This window comes from Harpia harpyja, chromosome 14 (genome assembly GCF_026419915.1).
Source record: "Harpia harpyja isolate bHarHar1 chromosome 14, bHarHar1 primary haplotype, whole genome shotgun sequence".
NCBI lineage: Eukaryota > Metazoa > Chordata > Aves > Accipitriformes > Accipitridae > Harpia > Harpia harpyja.
In genome coordinates this window covers 19,968,572-19,989,625 of record NC_068953.1, presented here as the reverse complement: position 1 = coordinate 19,989,625, position 21,054 = coordinate 19,968,572, and the positions used below count along the sequence as shown (strand labels likewise).

General features: G+C 39.0%; 1 protein-coding gene across 4 annotated transcripts in view; it reads right to left on the bottom strand.

Moving 5' to 3' along the window:
- Window positions 1-21,054, bottom strand: part of IGF1R (insulin like growth factor 1 receptor) — a 192,814-nt gene that overhangs the window by 141,463 nt on the left and 30,297 nt on the right. For all 4 annotated transcript variants that reach the window (XM_052809030.1, XM_052809031.1, XM_052809032.1 and 1 more), the window contains exon 2: window positions 17,400-17,945. In XM_052809030.1, the coding sequence (XP_052664990.1) occupies window positions 17,400-17,945 (546 nt within the window). The remainder of the gene's footprint in view (window positions 1-17,399; window positions 17,946-21,054) is intronic.

Below are 21,054 nucleotides of genomic sequence, written 5' to 3'. Positions count from 1 at the left end.
AGAGCTACAGTTCAATTCATACAGCGTTTCATTCAAGCTGCTAACAGGTAACATTAGCCTCTCTTGCTGAGATACCTTTTAAAAAAAATTTTTTTTAAATTTAAAAAAATCAGGCTTTCCAGAGCATATACTCAGTTCACATTAGCTACTTCTCCACCAGTAGTGACAGAGCAATATGAATTAATATGAGAAAGATTAAAGTAATCAGTAAGGGTTGTTCCCTTACTCCAAAAAACCTGATGTATTCTGTTCTTGCCTTAGGTATATGAGTAGATACATGAAAGAAAACAGTGTTAAAAAAAAATAACAGAGAAGCAGGTATTCCTTCCAACGTATATTTCCTTCCTCTACAATACCTCAACTCTTTAAGAAGCATGCTTGAAGAACAATCTGTAAGCTGTCCTCTTGGATTTTTATACTGAAGTGATGAATTTAAGTCTCTTTCACTTAATGTGCTTTACATGTGCTTCCAAAAAAGAAAATATGGTTATACAGTAACAAAAATGCATTTAAAAAACAAAATTTCCAAGCAAGATGCTCATCAATTCTTTACGTTGTGTACATAAGGTACCTGCAACCAGTCACAAACATTAACTGGTGCACCACAATACTCACGTTAAATAAGATTATCCTCCTTATTGGACAGATGGGAGACTGCAACTTAAGTGACTTTCCCATAAAGCAAGAATAAGACAGAGACATAAACTGAGCCCACTCTAACATCTTAAACTGCAAGACCATTTTAAATAGCTGCCCATACACAGAAATGTAACACAGAGCAGACACAAATACAATGCATCAAGCAGAATATAGGTAAAGACCTTCAAAATTCAGACACACAAGAAGAAGTTCAGATTCATCTAAATACTGTGACACAATTAAAGTTTTAAAAATACTGGAAAAGGGAATAAAAAAAATCAGTTTGGGGATTATTCGAAGTATTTTACATAGAGAACAACAGTAATAACCTTACTTCTCTTACCACGGATAGTCACTACAATTTTAGACCCATAATTATGTAAGTTTCTGTATACAGAAAACATTAAATATCGAACAAGCTGACAGGTTTCAAATCACTATCAACAGTGTTTAGGATATAAATTAACACAGACACAAAGTGTCTACAAACGTTTATTTTTAAACTGTTGGGAACACAGTAAATTATTAAATATTTTTTCTCTTTACCCACAGGAAAAAGGCAAGAATACAGAGCATAAGGAGCATTACTCAGCATCTTTCTAAAACTAATACATTTAATACACATCAAATGTGCTGGAAGAAAGGGCTTCATCTTGCAGAAAGGTTTCTTTCCAAAAACAACAAAAAAACCAAAAAACAAGCAAACAAAAAAACAAATTAAAAAATACAGCAAGACTACACATTCATCATTTATGTCTGTTGATATTTTAATGATACCAATGATCTAATGATTGAGCTTTTGAAAGATATAACAAGATAAAACTAAGTTATTCTTTGAAGAAATATAAGGCTTCTTTCACAAGCTTCAAAATTAGCCACTCCAGCTTTCTGCACTTTTGGTTTAGATGCTTAGAAGCAGGCAGTATTATTTTCCCCCTTCCCAAATCAAAACCTTCCAAATGAGGCATGACAAAACAAGCTGAAGTCCCGAGTTAACTTACATGGCAAGCTACAGGCATGCAGGGGAATCTGTTGTGCCAGTGCAGTTCTCAACAACACTGTTATCAGAGAGCACTGACATCCAACATTTAATCTACCATCAAAACCAAAGTCTACGCTCTCTCTCACCAGTACCTCCAAAACTCATTTGCAGTACTGACTGATCCATGCTTTAACAAGACATAATAGAACGTAATTAAATTTATTTTCTGGTTGATTTTTGGACTCAAATAAAATAAGTCTCTAGGCTATAACCAGCAAGAGATTCTTCACTTAGAATTAAATTACTGGTTACTTTTCTGCACTCCTTGTTGGGGTTAAAAAAAAAAAAAAAAAAGTGCCTGGGGTTCCACAAGGCCTTTCTCCTGCCATAAAACAATCAAAGCTCCATGGCCATTTTCCCACCCAAACAATAAAAGCAATAAACACTATTCAGACAGTCCCAAAACTCATGGATTAACAAAAGAGGATGAAGGGTGTGGGGGGTAAAATGAGGTCTGACAACAACAAACCCTGGGGAACGCACAGGACTGGGGAGATTCCATAAACCCAATTACAGCCACGTGACCCACGCACAGGGTGAAATTGCTCTCAAGCCCACAAAATTAGAGGGGAGTTTACACATCGGAAGAGCGCCTGCAACAACTCTCCATTTTCATCGCGTATTTGTGAAAGGCAGCACAAGACAGACTCAGCTCAGGTGCTGTCCTGACTCTAACGAGGTAGATGTGGGAGGTGGAAGAAAAGGCAAGGGGAGAGAGGAAAAGCTCTCCAGTCCCTTACACTGACAAGAGACATCAGTTGTAACAAGAGGGCTGTACTAACTATATTGGCAATGACTGCTTTCCCCCAAAACTCAATTATTCTGGCTGCTAGAGGGGGAGCAACTCTGGAAAGGTGTGCTTCTAAACAGAGCAGCAGCATTTCTGATGAGATTGCTCCGCACTGGGATGTGAGGGCAGCATCTTTCCCATCTCTGCTTCTAGGGCAGATCATTGAGATCCAGATGCTGGTTTTGGAGCTTCCACTGTGAAACAGTGAAATCATAGTATACACCCACCCGCTGGCTCCAATGGGAGTTGAACAGGACCCAATTCCAGTTAAGCTGGGGGCTTTTTCAAGTTATCTGCAAAAATAGCTGCAATAATCAAAGTCTCTATGCCTTCCAGGCTTAAAAAAAAGAGAAGGGAAAAAAGCAATGGAAAGGCCCAATGAAACTCCTGTTGAAATCAACTGGAAGATTAGTTTTAAGGTGACTGCTTAAATAAATAAATCCAGCGTAATTGGACAATATAGGAATTACTACTATAGATTAAATAAACCACTTTTGGTTGGCCTGCTTTAAACCAACCCATTTAAAAAATCAGATACACAAATGGCATAAAAGCCTGGGTATAAACAGCCATGTCAAGTGCATTGTCTGTCTTCAATAAATTATATTAATGAACTAAAATTGTTTGGTTGTTTTTCACACCATGAGACAATGTTTTACACTTGGCAAAATCCTTTAGCCTGGATTTTCAAATGGGACTACTGGCTTCAGGCACCTTACATTTGAGCTGTCACACTGCCCATCAGAGAGCTGTGGACCAGAATACTTCTTAAGATAAATAAAATCATTCAAAGTATCTCACTGAAAAACCCAAATTTCACCATTTTTTTAAATTAACATATCCAGAAAGAGCTGATCCTGTCTCCCAGAAAATGTTCATAACACACCTAAGTCATTAAAATGAGAATCCAAATATTACGTTACAGTATGACCCCACTGCTTCATATAAAAACCCCACACTGATGACACAAGGAATAGGGAACAAGAAATCAGTGGCAAGGCTGCTGCACAGTTCTGTCAATGATAGGAAGTTGATATATACAAAAATCTTTCCTATAGATTGGAGGATGCCTTTTGTTTTATCAATATTGTCCTAGGATGGAGCAAGATGTAACATGCTGCATTCACAGAGAAATACTTAGCATTAATTTAGAAGCTCTGGTTTGCAAACTGGTTTTGGCAGAATGTCCAGGGAGTAAGAATATGACAGGAGCAAAGAGGTGCTTCCATAATGAAAGTCCACTTGAAGACGACAGACCTCTGCAAACTCATCTCAGTCTACGCTTTACCTGAAGCTGCTGATACATGCACCATTGTGACTCAAGCTACCAAATAGTTTGTCCACACAAGGCACAGCCCAAAACAGCAGCAGCAAGGGATGTAAGAAAAGGCTTGTGCCCAATAATATGAAAGACTCCTCCTTTGTCATTTCAGTTAGGCACTAGTCCACAGAAGAAACCTTTCTGAAGATCGCTTGCACTCTCTGTGTTTTATCAATATCTGCAAAGGCCTTTCACATCAGCTAATTGGAGATCAGCATTTCCTTTGTTTTGACAGGAAGCAATAAGTTTGTCAGAGCGATGTATGATTTAAAAGTTACCCAACACTTTAGAATGCAAAGGTTTTGAACCATTACTCTACTCTGGAGGCTTTCTACAGCTCCAATTCACAAAACACAGGGCTGAAGACAAATCAAACAGCCCTCTATAATGCATGCTACAAAGCAGACCATCTGGCCCGGAATATTTTTCTCTACAACTACTATTTTCTTGCATAGTCCTATACAATAGGTAGTGTGAAAACAGACTAAAACATGTCAGTAGAGGTCTTCCAAAGGAAATGCATACAGAACAGACCCTCAGGAATACTCTCCTCACCTGGAGACAGGACTACTACAGATGCAAGAGTCATTCAAGTACAGATAATGATTTATCTGGAAGTCATTTTGAGAAGCAATTCCCTCATATAATTAAGGCAGCCTGGCTCAGGAAGCACTGAGGCAAAGTCAAACAAACAAGTTTGCAATCACTGTCTAACTTGTATCCATCGCTTGTGTTCAGAATAGAATGGCTTGCTAAACCAGAGTGCCTGGTCCCTGTTTAACTGGTTCATCACTTGCCTCTGGGTGTCCCATTAGCTCTCACATCTGCAGCAGCACAAACACTGTGTTTTTATTATTTCTGCTAATCTTATTTTCCCCATATTACATACAACAGTCTAAGTGTTCATTACTGTAGCATACAGGTAGGTTAAACCACACCCGCTTCACAAGAACGGAAAAAAATTGCTAGCACAACAAAGCACTTAACAAGAAAAAAATCAAAAAAAAAGTTCAATACCTGCTTCACCTAATTTTACTCAGGAACACACTACTATAATCACATCTGTAGACTCTTCCTCTATTGGTTACTGCAACCACTATGCTTCTTAAATTATAATATCCTAGAAAGCTATTGTTTGCAGACTGTCTTTCCAACAGTACGATGCCAAGATCTACCTTCTGTACCTGCTTCTCTAGGTAATACAGTTCAAGGTCTCCCCAGATACTTCAAATGCTTCACAGCAATGGCCCAAGCTACCTGAGAGATTACCTCTCACTGCTGTGACTGCGACCTCCCACAGCAGTTGCATTTCACTAGACAGTCACTGGGAACAAAAAAAACAAAACAAACAAACAAACAATCATAAAAGCATAGAAAGCAGAACCTTCCAGAAAGTAAAATGACTGAAGACCTCACAGCTCCCAAACTAATACAGAAACATAGTCCTTTGACTCTAGCCCTCCTGCAATTGCTTTGTCATTCGCAAGACACACCCACTCACCCACACAAACCAAAACAAGCCCAACACAAACCCTATAAATTTAATCAAGGATGGAAGAGCAAGCATGAGATGTTTATTTTTATTTTTAAATACTCAGGAGGTGCCCCAATGCTCCCTGCCTAGATAGGTAACTAAGTAGGTGCTCCAGAACAGTGAGATCCAGTGCACGATCTGGCACGAGCAGGCACATCCAAACAGCAAAACATCAGAGCAGATCAAAAGGCTCTTAAGAAAGCTATTAAGAAAGGCTTTTGAAATAATTGTTTCCTCTAAGCCAGGACAGACAGTAACTTGGGGTGTTACTGCAGAAAAGAAAAAGTACATATATGTACACATACATACTCAAGCACACCAAAATGCTCTAAGCAGCACTATGGTTTATAGAGAACAAGACAGTCTCCTCCTTGTTCCCACAGTTCGTTTCTGCCTCAAGCAAAGTTGGTTGCCACTCTGGTTGCTCTCTCCCTCACCCAAATGGTTTGCATAGCAGATTTGCTGAAACATCAAGTTTTAACCAGGCCCTAATCCTGCTGACTTTTCTCGCAAAACTGCTGGAAAGGAATTCCTCCTGGCAGCTGCAGTGCCTCTGCTCATTAGTTTACCAAGCAGCAGCAGAACGAAATAGACAGGCGCATCATTTCTGTGCTGTTGCAGAGAAGAGCACTAAGGACCAGGCAGGCAAAGGGAAGGCTCCCAGTTTCTCAAATGCTTATTGGAAGGGAAGGACAGAAAAGGCAGAGGTCTTAAAAGGAAGACAGGAGCACAGCTTGCGAGAACCCAGGCAAGCTACTGCCACACTTGCTGCTGTTGCTGGATTCACAAGCTAGGAGGAAACTCTCCTTTTCCTTCAGCCTTGATTAGTAAGATTTGGGGGTGGGGATGTTGTCATTTTAGGGGTTTTTTTAACTCTTGCTTTAAGGCATTGTGTTTAACCAGGCATGGCACAGAGTTATTCGCACCAATTCCAATGTCTCCTGGATACTAGAAGAATGAGTAGGGTAACATTGCAAAATAGCTGTCCACCTGCTCATGACATTCTTTGTCCAGACAGCACCCTCACATACAGGTCAAATCATGCAGCCCACTCAGCAGATACAGGAAAGCAAACGTTTTGACTTCTTGCTATGCAATTTCATTGAAGTAACCCTATTACAGATATTGTTTATTAAGCATTCTTAATGTAAACAAAGCACATCTCTCGGAGGATCTGCACAGACCTTTGCACCATTTATGGTGACTGGCTAGCCCTGTGTTGTTCCGTATTTCCTCCTCCTCCCTCATCCCAGGCTGGCTACCATTTTAATAAATATTTAATAAGTAGACAAGAAAAGCAAGAAAGCTTCACAGCTTGAAGTTTTCAGGTACTACATGCATGATGTTGAATTTATCTAACCACAAAGCACATGGACACTGTATCCAGAGCCCTAACAGCACACCACAGGTACAACACACAGATCCAATTAAAACAGTATCACACTACAGCAACGCCAGTTCACAGAGCAAAATGTTCCTTTTAGAACAGGCAGCCCAGTTCTCAAGTCACAAGAAGCTAGAGGCTGGGACCTGCAATCACCACAGATTTCAGTGGCCCAGCACTTTCACCAGGCACTGCCATACTGAAGATTTCCACTGCATTCCCCATTTGAAAAATACCCTCTCATTCTCTCCTACCTATATTTCACTTTTCTCCTAAAAAGACCATCTGCCATGTGCAGACAGTTCTAACCATACCAAGAAGCTTCCTAATGGTAGAAAAGAATAAAAGCTTTGCCTAGGAAGAATATTAATTTTTCCATCTGTAAGATATATTCCAATTACTTATATTCTCCTGTAAACAACTTGATCCTAAACCAGCCCTTGAATTTAACAAACTCTCTACAGCTGATTTGCTGAAAGGGTTATTTGCTTTGCCTGCCACCAGTCTCCATTTTCTGGAGCAAGGTATCACTGATAATATTTTAATTTCTTTTCTACAGAAGAGAAATGGATGCACACAGACAAACAACTGCAGTGAGTAGAAGAGGAAAAACGCTTCATCTCTGTATTAAGGATTTGCATACTGGGTTTTATCTGTAACACCCACTGCAGTATTTTACCCCAGACTCTCAGATCACAAAAGACAGAGCAGACAATGACTCACTGCAATTTCAGTTCTGCATGTAGTGTTTCACGTGTTCCAGTCAATTCTGATTCTGCCAAATAGCCTTCCTCAAGTACTTAAAAGTAAAGCATTTTCTCTTAAGAGAGAGTTCCTATTCACGTGCTGCCTTCATGAGGAAAGCTCCAGAGATGGAAGGGAATTTAGTCAATGTTTCACCTTTGTGTTGTAATGATTTAAGATTCAATTAATAATACATGGGGAGGCACTAGTTCTGAAACACCTGCCTTAGCGATAACCAGATGAAGACCTCCAAACTTGCTCCACTCCAAACAGCAACAGCCTGCCAAATGACAGCAGCTGTCAATATCGACCAACTGGAGGCTGCATTTTCCATTAAATCCTAGATCACTCTTTAAAAAGGATTCCCCACAAAACAGGAGGGGAAAGAAAAAAAAAAAAATCATTTGACAGCTCTGAATTTTTTTAGCCAGAAGTCACAGCTCCTCCTCTGCATGCTTTGAAGGCTGGAGACTGGCAACACTCCTATCAGATCCTTTCAAAACCCTTGAAGGAAGAGATAAAGCCAAATAAAGAGTAACGCCACCCACAGAGACAGAGCTACTCTCTCACTAATCAATACACTGTGCGCACTAGAGAGAACAGCTTGAAGATAGATTTTGGGACAAAAAGCTGGGCAGGGTGGGGGAAGAAGAATTGAGCAGCTGGTTTCACTGTGAGAAGAGCCAATAGGCTGGGGGTTTGGTTTGGTGTTTTTCTCTCTCTGCACCCCCACAAGAGAGGGGTTTCTTTGGATTAGTTTGGGTAGCATGAAGCTTCCCAGATGAACACAAAGTGCCTCAGAATTAAGACCATGGTTGTCCGAAATCTAGAGAGAAAGCTTTAGACTGGTGTGCCAGCCCAGTAATTAACAAAGTGAAAGACTTTCCTACCTTTTTAATGCCACAGAAACTATTTCAACCACAGAACAAGGAGCTGATTTTTTTTTTAACCTTTACACCCCTTCTTCACACTCACATATCATGACCTATTCGAACCACACTTAAAAGCTCGACCGAGTGCTCAGTGATACATAACTTCCATTTTAGTGAAACAATCCATCTGCTCCATGTGACTCAGAGCCTGCTTTAAGAATGCAATACTGTTTAGGCCAACGGTTGCACCGCACAAAGTGTTTTGTTCACATGCATTCCTTTGGGATGACAGAGCCTATCCACGGCCTGTAACGGTTGGGGCCTGTGGTTTTTTTCCCTCATCCGCTGAATGCTGCAGTGACTAAGCTGACAAAAATTCCTAGCCAATTATAAACCCACTTAAAGAGACAGGCAATCCCCCTGCAACCTTCTCTTGCCATCCTATACGGGAAGTTTCTATACATAGAAAAACATCTCCTCCTCCCAAGGCCTGCATTGATATAAAAGACTTTCTCTGCACGCTCAAGACTTCAAACATGCTTCCTAAATGGCATCACTTCCCAAAACTATAACCTTTAATCATCCATACATATCCCTCACACATCAACCAGAAAAAAAAACAAAATAGGAGAAACAGACCCCTCAACTGAGCTATGCTAGTAAAAACTTAGAGAAGCCATTAATAGAGAGACAATGAGTATGCTGGGAAGAGATGAGTCTGAACAGGTATAGAACACTGTTTATTAAGAAGGGAACAGTTAAGCGTCAATAAACCCAGTATGTTGCACCAAGGAAAAAAACACATCAGGAAGGTCACACTGGTATACAAACTAGAAGTTTGATCCACCTAAGAGCATAAGCTGAACTTTAAGTAGCAACAACGAGAACTTTGAGAGAATCCCTCTAAACATGCAAATCAGCAACCAAATTACAAAAAGCACCAGCCTTTCCAAGAGGGATCCTCAAGTCATGTGCTGAATTCATTCTTGTCTGCATTGTCAAGGGCTACACAAATGCATTCAGTAATTAGCCAGGGCATACAGAACTATGGTTTGGGCACGTAACTACAAGTTCACTTTGCCCAGCAAGAAACAGTAAACAAAACAAAACAAAAAAAAAAAAAAAAAAAAAATTGAATGGCATACGGTTTCTAGCTTTAAAAACCCAGGTTATGGGCACCTCAGACCCTTACCATTTCATGGTAGGCAAACTACTTGCTAACTCATTTTTAGCCCTTGGCTGATAGCACATGCACATTCCATTCCAAACGCTGAAAACTTTGCTGGGGAGGTAGAGGAAGAGACAGTCGACAGCTCAGGCTGAGTTCACCTCAGAAGAAAAAGGCAATTCAACAATCTGTATTAACATACTATTACCCGGGCATCTTTTTATTACAAGTTAATTCTCAGAGCCATAAACAGACTTGAGAAGGAAATCACACTATTAGTGGGAAGGAAGGCTAAACAAAGGCTGTTTCATCACTGTTTAACACTGAAAAACTTGTTTGCCACATGAAAACAATTCATGAAAATGCTTAAGGACAATTCATTCCTACATTCATGTGTGTTTGGGGAAGGAAAAAAAGGAAAATGGTGCCTACTATTCGAAATTTTTAGAGGGCTTGATTCCTACCCAGGGCTGAATCTAAGTTTTTTTACCTTTAGTTCTTATGAAAAGTAGGCTGGCAAGTCCAGTGATTTTGCTCACACACCCACCTCCAAACCTCCTTCAGCCCATTTCAGCCAAATTCAATTGCAGATCAGTCATCACAAAAGATGTATTTCTATACATTCCATGAAAATGGACAGCTGGGCGGAGGACAGATCTTTTTCAGGCCCCCACCAAGATAAAAAGACTGTGGCTCAAGTTGAACCCTTGTTAGACATCCATACAAGGATTAACTGTCAAAACAGAAATCCCCAGGAAAGCTAGCAACCCACCACAGGTCAGACTCCTTGCGTGGACAAAAGCCACCAACAGAGAACTGCAGAAAATGCTAAGCCAGGCTGAGTTTGCCTTGTCCCTGCGACATTTGCAAGAACACAGCAAAAACACAGCTTGCTTCTGGTTTTACACTTGACATTTCCTTGACATTTTCCCTATAATGCTGCTAGCTATTCCCAGCTCCCACTTGTTTTGCAAATTCATCACAAAATTAAAGTCTTGTATCACATGTAATTAACTATCCAATACAACTGTCTATTCTATTAACAAACATTTGTCTAATATATATCAATAGGGCCTGGAAGTCCATGTTAAGCAGGTTAATCAAAGATTTGGTTCAAGTTTAGATGCACATGTAATTTCATAAATTTAACATGGTAGTGCTGCACAGGAAGGTGAAACAAAAAATAATTCTCTAAACAACGTATCATCCTCAGTCTCCTCTAGAATGAAAGCAAGTCACTAAGAACAGCATAAGTATTGCAAGTAAAACCAAAAGCATTCTGTTTCCAATCCTAGCTAGTGCCAGATTATCAAATTTCTGAAACATCACTAGCATATTGTACTTTTGAAAGTACCTTTAGGATGTTACTGAGGTTTTTAAGTACTTTTCTTTTAAGTTTGAAATAAATCAGCAGCATCTTAGAAACCCTCACTGACTGTAATCGTAGACATCATCTTCCTGTCCCCCTCAGGCCCCTTGGGCTACAAAGTCCATTCCCTTCTCCCATGAGCCTCCGTATAATGAGAGGTTAGACCAGGACTTCTTTTCAAGCACTATACATTAGAAGATTGCACACTGTACCCATGACAATCTAGTGATGCTTTTGCATCTTCTTGTAAGAAGGACTGGTATTGTTTTTCTTCCCTACACTTTACCACAGAGCATCAGAGAAATTGAACTGAGGAATTAACATACATGCAACCCCATAAAACCAGAGCATGACTATTTCCTATAAGTGATCTCCAATTATATTTTTACAGTTGTTTTTCTGACAGTGAAGCAGTTGCTAGGCATGAGATAATTCAAATAAATCCATATTGTAGTAGCAATAAAGATTACTCAGGATTTCAGGGTTTCATGGGCAAAAATCTGAAGCCACGAAAGACAGGCATGGTGTGGATCCAGAAGGGCTTTCTGTCCAGCCAGGTTTCAATCTCAGCACGTTTTTGTTTAATTGCAAGTATAAGATGCATTTACATAAAGCACAAAAAACTCTGCCTCCACTTCCTAGCTTGAGCAAGTTTGTTGTGGGGTTAACTTTAGAACTGCTAATCCTCATTTTTTAAATCAGAATGGTCTCCATGCAAAATAGAGTTTATATTACTCAGAATAAATGGGCATATACATTTAACTACCCTGACTATCACTTACAAGGTATTGTACTTCCACTGAAACCATGGCAACTTTTACTATATCATTCTGCAACACATGGATTACCCCTCCCCGTATTCAGAAACGATACCAAAAGAAAAGAAATAAATTTTCCCTGGTGAACATAAACACACCTCTGGACTGACAAAGATAAAGTCAAAGCAAGTGTAAAATACGATGTTTTGTAAGGAGAAAAGTGTGTGAAAGTGTGTGTACCTATGAGTAGAAAAGACACAGGGTATTTTCAAAAACCCTAAGAACACTTCTAACTTTTTTTATTCTTTATTCCAAAAAGTGGGGAAAAGGTCTAAATTTTTTAAAGGATTGCTAAAAGGGTTTTTTTTAAACCCATGGCAAAGTGTCATTGATAGACCAAGTTAATTGCATCAAGTCTTTTAATACTAGAAAACAAAACTCCAAAATTTGAAGTCCTCTCAAAAACACTACACATCTCTAAGCCAAAAGTAACTAGGAAGCCAAGAAGAGTATTCAACATTAGCGCTTAGTTTTTGGTGACTAGTGCAGCCTTCGAGATTCAAGATATTCTTCCCAGGTTATGGCATTTTGCAACACAACAAACAAAAATGGCAAGTATACATTTGTTTAATTTTAGCCCTTTTCTCAGAATATAAACCACTGCTACAGTAATTAACTGCAGATTGGTCTAAACTGTTCTGCGGCCATTCCAGCTTACTAATTAAATATGCACTCACAGCCATAATAAAAATTCTGGGAAACCTCTGGCTGAAGAGCAGGCTTCTCAGGAGGGGAGCGAAAGTCAGGAAAAAACTTCATTCAGAACAAACACACTAACAAAATTTTTTTTAACATGCTCCAGATTTTTGTAACTCAGTGACACCAACAGCGCCTTTTACTTTTTTTTTTCCCTACCCTTCTGTTTATTCCTTTCAGAATATGTTTATTTGCTGGAGAGTTTGCATACCAAACCAACCAAATGGACAAACAAACTGTCCATTTCAAAATACGTTCAGGTTTATATACTTTTTTTTTAACCCAACAAAGGTAGGATTGGCATTACACAGACTAGCTTCACTTAACATTATACGACATCAAATTTGTTTGCTAAAAGAGCAAAGCTTTTAAAGCATGTTGTCCTCTGCTAATATATACAATTTCTACAGTATTTCACAGGGTTTAAGAAAAAAACACAAAAAAACTTAAAATGAAGCAGCAAACAGAAAAAAGCATGCAGATGTAATTTAAAGCAAAATAAGTGCAATTTGATTCGGCACCTCTGGCTCCCAACTTCTTCCTCTCTCTCTTCATAGTTCTCATCTACATAGTTCACATATGTTCAATATTTCTAAAGGACAGGGAAATATAGTGAATACTGCTCAGAGAGGGGAAAACAAGAAGGAGAGAAGGGAAGAAAAAAAATCCCAGCACATGGTTTTCACCACTACTCTGCTGAATCAACAGGGAGCAGATTCCCAGATGGTGTACACTGGTAAGTACTGCACAAGTCAATGAAGCTAAGTCAAACGATACCACTCAACTACATTATCTTTTGAGCTCCGTGTAAACAAACAGGAGCAGATTCCGAATATTTGTGAGAATACATCATGTTACTGTCTCCATATGTTTAAACATTTTAGTAGAAGGTACATATGGACCACTCTTCCCACTCACTGTCATTCTCTCCCTCCTGTTCCTCATTCCCCACATACACCGTATCTTTTCAGGCCACTGTCAAACCAATTCAAAAAGGAATAAGGATACATTTTCATTAAAAACATTTTGTGCTTAGCTGCCATCTGCTTCTTTATCAGCCTCCAAATCCTCACATGCCTTTTCCATGGTCTTCAGTTTCACGCATTCGGAAGCTGAAAGTTTTATTCTGTTACATTTGAAGCACAGTTTATGTGAGCAATTGTTTTTCATGTCAAATTCACCTCTTTTGAGACAAGTGCTTAATGCTTATGGCCCTAATCCATGTTCTCTCTATAATGCCAATTTAAACCTACTTTTTTTATGCCAGCGGCAAATCTAACTTTAAAGGTCCCTCATGCACTTCAGATATCCACCTTCATTGTTTTTATGGGAAGCATGGCTATTTCATTCCCTTTGTGCAGCACTGTAATTTGCTCTCTCAGAAAGCATGGACCCAGACTTCCAGACTGTGCTCTTGTCCTCTCACACAGAAGCTGCTATTGAAACCATTACCCCTTCATAATGGTAATTAACAGTCTGTCCTCCCCATAACCAGTCCCCTACTCTTTCTTTTATCTAAGTAGGAAAGGAAGGGTGGTTTCAGCTAATTCTTGACCATGAGCATGTCCAACTTAACTGGGGGGTAGATGGAGAGCGAATGAATAATTAAGATGAAGTTAAAAAGAAAGGAAAAAACCACCCATATACCACAGATCTTATATATGGATCACTGCTAGTTTTGCTATTACTTTCCCACATAAACAGTTTGCCTAGTTCATTTCTTATGGCCTCAGCAAACACAAAAGTGTCTTAGGAAGTGTTAGCTGGACTTGTTCAAAAAATGACACAAAGGTTATGGTAGACAAGGGATCCTAAACTTCCAGGCAGGCTTTCAAGGTTGTAATTTACATTCTGTTTCTGCAGGCTTACAAAGGCCTAGTGACTAAGGCAGCAGACCTCAAAACTTAATCATCAGCAAAAGGAATATAGAAAATAATAGAAGTTTTCTTTACAGTAGACCAATAGACACGCAAAGCAGGCGTGTCATCAGAGACTAGTCTTTCAAGGGGTACAGCAGGAACAGTTTTTCTGGTTCTCACATCAATTGCTGAGCAAGATGCAGGCGGCTTCCATAAACATTTCCAGCAGTCACAACTGCCAGAAAAAAAAACAACAAAAACAAACAACAAGAGGCCATAATCTTATTTGTACGTCTGGACACTCCATTTTTATCTTTTCCATCTCTACCTGTGCCCCAAAGCACAACCACTGATGCAAACTACTTCAGTACTCTTATCTTGAGGGATTCTTCTATGTGGACCCCCAACCCAAGTGAAGCACAGCTGGCATTTAATATGTCAAGAGAAAAGTAGGAGCAAGCCAGAGAGATGATAGCATGCCAAACCCAATGCAGCATGCTACAGCTCCAAAGCAAGCAAACTAGTAAGGCTGCTGCCTTGGGGCACTTGAAGGTAAAGGAATGTATACTACACAGAAACCAGGGCAGCAAAACAGGCAGAGAAGCCACTGATGCTTTATGCAGAACCTTAAAAAAAAAAAAAAAAAATTTAAAAGTTACAGCTTTGCAGCTTGTTCTACTATAGAAATGTCAATGGATTATTCTAAGTCAAACACAGCATATCCTTCCCTCTCTCCTCCCTCCACCCTCAACATTGTTGCTGCACAAGTTATATTGAAGGAAGCACAGGATTCTTCCTTTGTGAGCAAGAAAAAGAAGGAAAAAAACAATTTCCACTCAACAACAAAACTAAACAGAAGCCAGGCTACTTAAAGTACTTAACATTCCCACACATTTACCCACCAACTTCAGATCTTTCAGCATAAAACCTAAACAAGGACAAAAGAGATTTAATATACATTCCTCCACAGATCCAGAGCAAAGAAAAATAAAAAGGCATAAAGGAACTTTGAGTGCTAGACAGCACTTTCAGTTTAACATCACTGTGACACACAAGGAGAATGTCAGGGTTAAATTAGATACTACACTAGGAAAATATTCCCTGGAAAATAACATAGGTCTCCTATCTCTACTGGTAGGAAAACACAGATTGAAACACTCAGTAACTTAAAGGTCCTTGCTTCTATTCTTTTTCAGCTCTTGTGTAATTTTGTGCTGCAAGAGTCCTCTACAGATCAGGAGTTTGCCAAAGCATCCAAGCAATCTAGCAGGAGAGACAAAAAGCTTCCTTTTCAACGACTGCACATTTATACCTCCCTTGTTTTTCTTCAGAATGGGAGTACTTTGGGGTTGGTTTGTTTTGGTTTTTTTTAGATGAATGGCTGGCAAATTTAAAGCCTTCTTCCTCAAAGTCGGTGGCCTATCACAACAAACATTACATAGGTCCAACTTTCTCACTCTTTTTATTGATTAGAACTTGGATCATTTCTTTATATGCTCTGAATCTTAAGATACTCTAATCCTACATTGTTTTTCCACAGGGTAACGTTCTTAACAAGCCTTTCAAGTCTCTTTTCCAATACTTGCTTTCTTCTTCACAATCTCCCACAAAGCAAGATGAAAGTATACAGGAAAAGAAAAAACATTATCTACACCCTTGCCTTGAAAGTGCTGCTACCACAGTATAACTATGACCTCATTTTATTTAAACAGATCTCTTCTCATGTGCATTTTGGATCCAAATTATTTTAACGTTCCCGTAGAAGTCAACAAGCTTTTCTTGCATAGCCAGAGCACACAACAGAAAGCAAGTAAGTTGTTCTATCTCATTAAATACACTCTAGTTACATCCATTCAAACTACTTAAGGCAATGAGGTTGCACAGGAATCACCTAGGTCACCCTCTGAAGACAACAGAGTTACACTCTTTTAATGAAGACATAAATTTGGCCTGCAGAAGCCTAATGACTCATAGCAACACATGGTAAGAAAGCAGTGCAGCTCGCTTCCCTCTCCTTGGACAAATCACAAAGTCTCCCAGTAACAGGCTGAGGGGGTTTTCTTTTCTTTGTTTAAAAACACAACTTTATTTCCTGTAAGAAGTATTGATAAAAGCACAGGCCTACAAATGCCTTTTTTCAGAGATATTTTTGGCACTTGTTGACTGAAATTGCCCTACAAGGTACTTTAATTCCAGTTCTAATTGAACACAAGGGTTTAACAAACAACTGATGAGCCACTTTAGAACAAACAGCATCCCCAAATGAAGGTAATCTGAATATAGCCCTGTTCCTGTTTTCTCTCACACTGTGGTGTTTCCTATCATTATAGCAGCTTTGGTCAAGACTGCAAGTGGAATTTAGGAACTGTTCCTCCCAGTGACGACTGCTTGTAATTAAGCCCTACTGATACTGCAAGGGCTCAGCTTTCGTAAAGTTACAGGATGAACTCAAAAAGCCTGCCATGTAATCATGTTATTTGAGTAAACTATGTATTTGTTTACTCTATTTTTAAAAAGTGAGAAGAGATCAGGTTTCGCTTTTGCTAATACTTACTATCAGAAACACATAAACCCCATCATGACAGGTAAGAACAAAACAGGCAAGGATAATTTCACCGAGAGTCAAGGTATCCATTGACTCTCTGACACTACAGACTGTACTGTAAAAACTGATTTCAGTAAAAAAGTTCTTATGTACAGAATTTACCATTACAGGAATTTCTAAACAAAGTCAAAGTAAGTCAAGTTAACAACTTCAGCACGGCAATGACTGGCACACTTGTAACGTCACTTCAGTAGGCAGAAGGAGATGGCATTCGACAGCCACCTCCTGCCAAAGTCCTCAACGGAGGTAAAACTGGTTCCAGCTTTCCTATAATGGCTTTAGTTCTACACTTGCATCTTTTCCATGGAGAAGTAACTCAGAAAGTTTGTGGGGTTTTGTTTTGATTTTGTTGGTTGTTTTGGTTTTTTAAATCAACTGAGATGATTCTTTACTGGCTGGGGAGGAATCTATTTGTGTGGTAACTGGATAACTCGTTATGTGGACTACACGCGACTAGAATAGAAGTTTAAGTTGCTAAAGAGCTTAAAATAAAACCACAAAATTAAACCTGTACTTCAGAAAGAGGTAACAAAACCACACTATCTACTCAAATCTTACTTTTCTGGCAGTGGTTGGTGGTCCAGCAGCGGTAGTTGTACTCATTGTTAATAGATGTCTTCTCACACAATGGCTTCTCTTCCATTGTTCCTGGACACAAGTCCCCACATTCCTTTGGAGGTTTATTCCCAACGATGTAGTTATTGGACACTGCATCTAGGATAAGAGACCAGTCCACTGTGGAGAGGTAACACAGGTCAGAGTTCTTCTCAATCCGTATGGCCCCGCGGGTTATGTTCCTCAAGTTGTGAAGCCCAATCTCTTTAAGATTTGTCATTTCAAATATAACCAAGGCATAGTTGTAGAAGAGGTTCCTCCCACGAATGACTGTGAGGTTGGGGAAGAGATCACTGAGGCTTTCCAAGCCTGCCACACGGAACAGCAGCAAATAGTCAGTTATGACAGTGAGCTTTGGGAAGCGGAAGTTGCGGTAATCCTCTGCTTTAGAGATGAGCAGAATTTGAAGGAAACCCTCAATTACCGTACAGTTCTCCAAGCGTTTCAGCTCATGGATATCATTGCGAATGTCAACATTTGGCCCACAAACTGAAAATGTAAAAGCAGAAAACAAAGTTAGTAAATAAGGCATTTTTAAGCCTTTTGAAATCGGAATGCAAGTAGGATATTCTAATCGCCATAAAATTTTTAGCTCCTTAATTAGGTTGCAATGTTAAAATAGGAAATGAGTACTTGATTTACACGTATATTGAATATTCATCTCATTTAACCTATTACTATAAACACTACCAGGACCAGCACAGAGATGCAAACTAACTATATTCTGCAACAGACAGAGAAATGTTGTTTTATTATTGCTGTTGAAAAGAGCTGCATTAGACTGAGGAACATGAAGATCAACCAAATGCATTTGCACACTCTGTTTCAAATTACATCATGGCATGTGTGACCAAACCAGGGGTTCAGCCACATGACTTCAAACAAGTTTGGCAATATAGAAAGTGATCCACTGGTCATTATGCTACTAATTTACTCCCCACCCCCTTAAGATACATGCACATAAAGGGGAACCCTTTCCAGAAAATTACAACTTATTTCTCAAATCACTCTTTCTTCCCAGGGTCACAAGCTAAACTAGCCCTAATTCTTGAATGCTAGTCTTGCAACAGATCAGCAACAACACAAAATCCATGGAAAGCTGGTCAGCACTTCCTCCACTGTGACTGGGAAGAAAAGAAAGTGCTTGGACTTGTAGCTAATGCGCTGAATTCCTGCTTGCATGTTCCACTGAACCAAGTTTCACTGATTTTGGCACCAAGATATAAAAAAAATTTGAGGTCTGAGAAACACAGGATAAATTTATTTATAAGAACACACAGCATTACAGTGAGGAATTTCCCTTGAAAACAGCAGACTGAACTCAATGCACTCTCAAGAAAACAATGACCAAAAGGATTATTCCCTAATAAATCTATATATTAGGTCTTTCCATATTAGACACGTATCACAATAAAAATTTTAAAGGGGCTGGAAGAGAAGTGTACTAATAATGTAATAATTAGACACACAAGATGCACTTTGATGTACAACAAAGAACTAGGGAACATAGAGAGCTGTTGTTCTTGGAAACCCTCAGAGTTGGTCTTCTGTGGAAAACATGGAAAAAGGATTCCCCAAAATAGATAGCAAGTTGCTTGTAAGCAAACAAAGTAAAATGCCAATTTATTTAAACAACCCCAAACTTAAATAAATCCCAAGCAATTCAATTTTGTGGAAAGGTTCTCTTTTTATGCATGCTAGGCTTAATTATTTTAACACCACCTTTTCCTCAGACACGGAAAAGGTCTAAACAAACACTGCAGCCAAAAAACTTAAATTCTAACCCAGACAAATTGTCCAGAGATTCAGAAATTGTGCTGACAATATAAGGCAGTCCTTCCATCCCACAACACTTATCTAAGGCTAATAACTTAAGCTAACAAAGGATCCAGAACATGAGCACACTAAAACCACAGCAACTCCAATATCTGACAAGGACTTAAAGACTTCTAAGTCTTTAAAAGACTAAAGAACTTTCTTGTTAGAGGGACAACGTAGAAAAACAGGGTGAGATCTTTGTTAAGAAACAGATGTTTTCTACACAAACTATTACCTAATCTTCCTTCTGTAAAGATCCAAGCTGAAAGCAGAGGCTATTAAAATGTGACTTGCTGCACTAGAAGCAGCTATGTGCAAGAAAGTTCATTCCCTAAACCTTTAAAAAAAAAAAAAAAACAAACCTAATAAACACCAAACCTGGTGTACCAACAGTAACACTTGGCCATCATGACCACTGAGACAGGAAATCCCCATTTTAGTATATACTGACTACAGAACAATTGCATACTACTGCCTGGAATACATGTCAAGGCTTTAACTTCAGGAAAACATTAAAGAAGGTGAATGGGTAGGCACTACCCAGATTTAGAAGCCAGATGGGAGAGGGGGAATGTTAAAGAACTCCAAGACAGTAGATCTGGTAAGAGATGTTCTGGTCATGTGCAGCAGAACTATGGGCTTGTCTCCTGAATCTGTAGGAAAGACAACCTCAACCCAGATTAAATTCTTTTAATAAACTGGTACCCACATCTTGCTTTCAACTTCTGAAGTTTTCTTCTAAAGCAACCATCCCTCCACCCACCCTCAAGGGACAGTGCCCTCTGCCCAAAGCACAGCCCGACAGTAACATGAGTATATTTACATTTCGACATTGGGCTTCTCTTTTTTAAAAAAGGCAAGTTAGAACACACAATGTTTTTCCAATTAAACTATTTTGTTTTCTGTCCCTACCTGCTGGCAGGACAGGGTGAACAGTATGGTTCCTGTTATGGCAAAGCAAAAGTAGCAAAATTTATTTTACTGCCATAAAATTTTAGAAAGCCTAACTGCTCCAAGCCCTTTATTTTGTTAAAGAAATAAAATTTGCACTTGCGCTGACATTTTGTAGGCAAGGTTCCAGAGTGATGGGTTTAAAAACAGCTGAGTTACAATACCCTAAAGAACAATTTGTAAGAGAAATGGCAGCAACCATCAACTAAAGCATTATATATCTGCTCATGCGTCTATTCTGAGGCTGGGCTTTAAAAGTCATACTGCTTTTAGCTTTATGTTTGTTTCAGCTTGAAAGTTACTTAATTTTAGATATTTAATGCTTTTATAAATCAATGAGATTTCTAGAACTTTATGGCAAAGTACGCACTCACTTGCCTCAATTATGAAACATCATCCCCTTAATACAGAAAAGGATAAAGTCCAGTGGGCTCTAATGTTAGAAATTGATTACAGATGAGCATGCTGTTGACATTTTTGATTTAAGAACTTATTAGTTCATCTAGTGAGTTACGTTTTGCAGACCTTCATGCACATAATGAGAACTGCAGAGACCCGAACATGAAATAGGACAAGGATCTTGGTCCATACTGATATTTGGGGAAAAAAAGTTCCAATTAAAACAGATACTTTTTTTAAGAAATTTCATTAAAGTTCACATTGTTCACAGAAGTTAATTATACCACAATACATCATCTTTTTCTCACGTTTTTCTTGCTACCCTGAAAAGGATTATATGAAAAACAAATTAATCAGAGCTCAAAGTCAACTACAATTTCCATCTGGCTGTGCTGTGTTTTCTTTGGATCTCATTTTAGAGAAAGCGTAT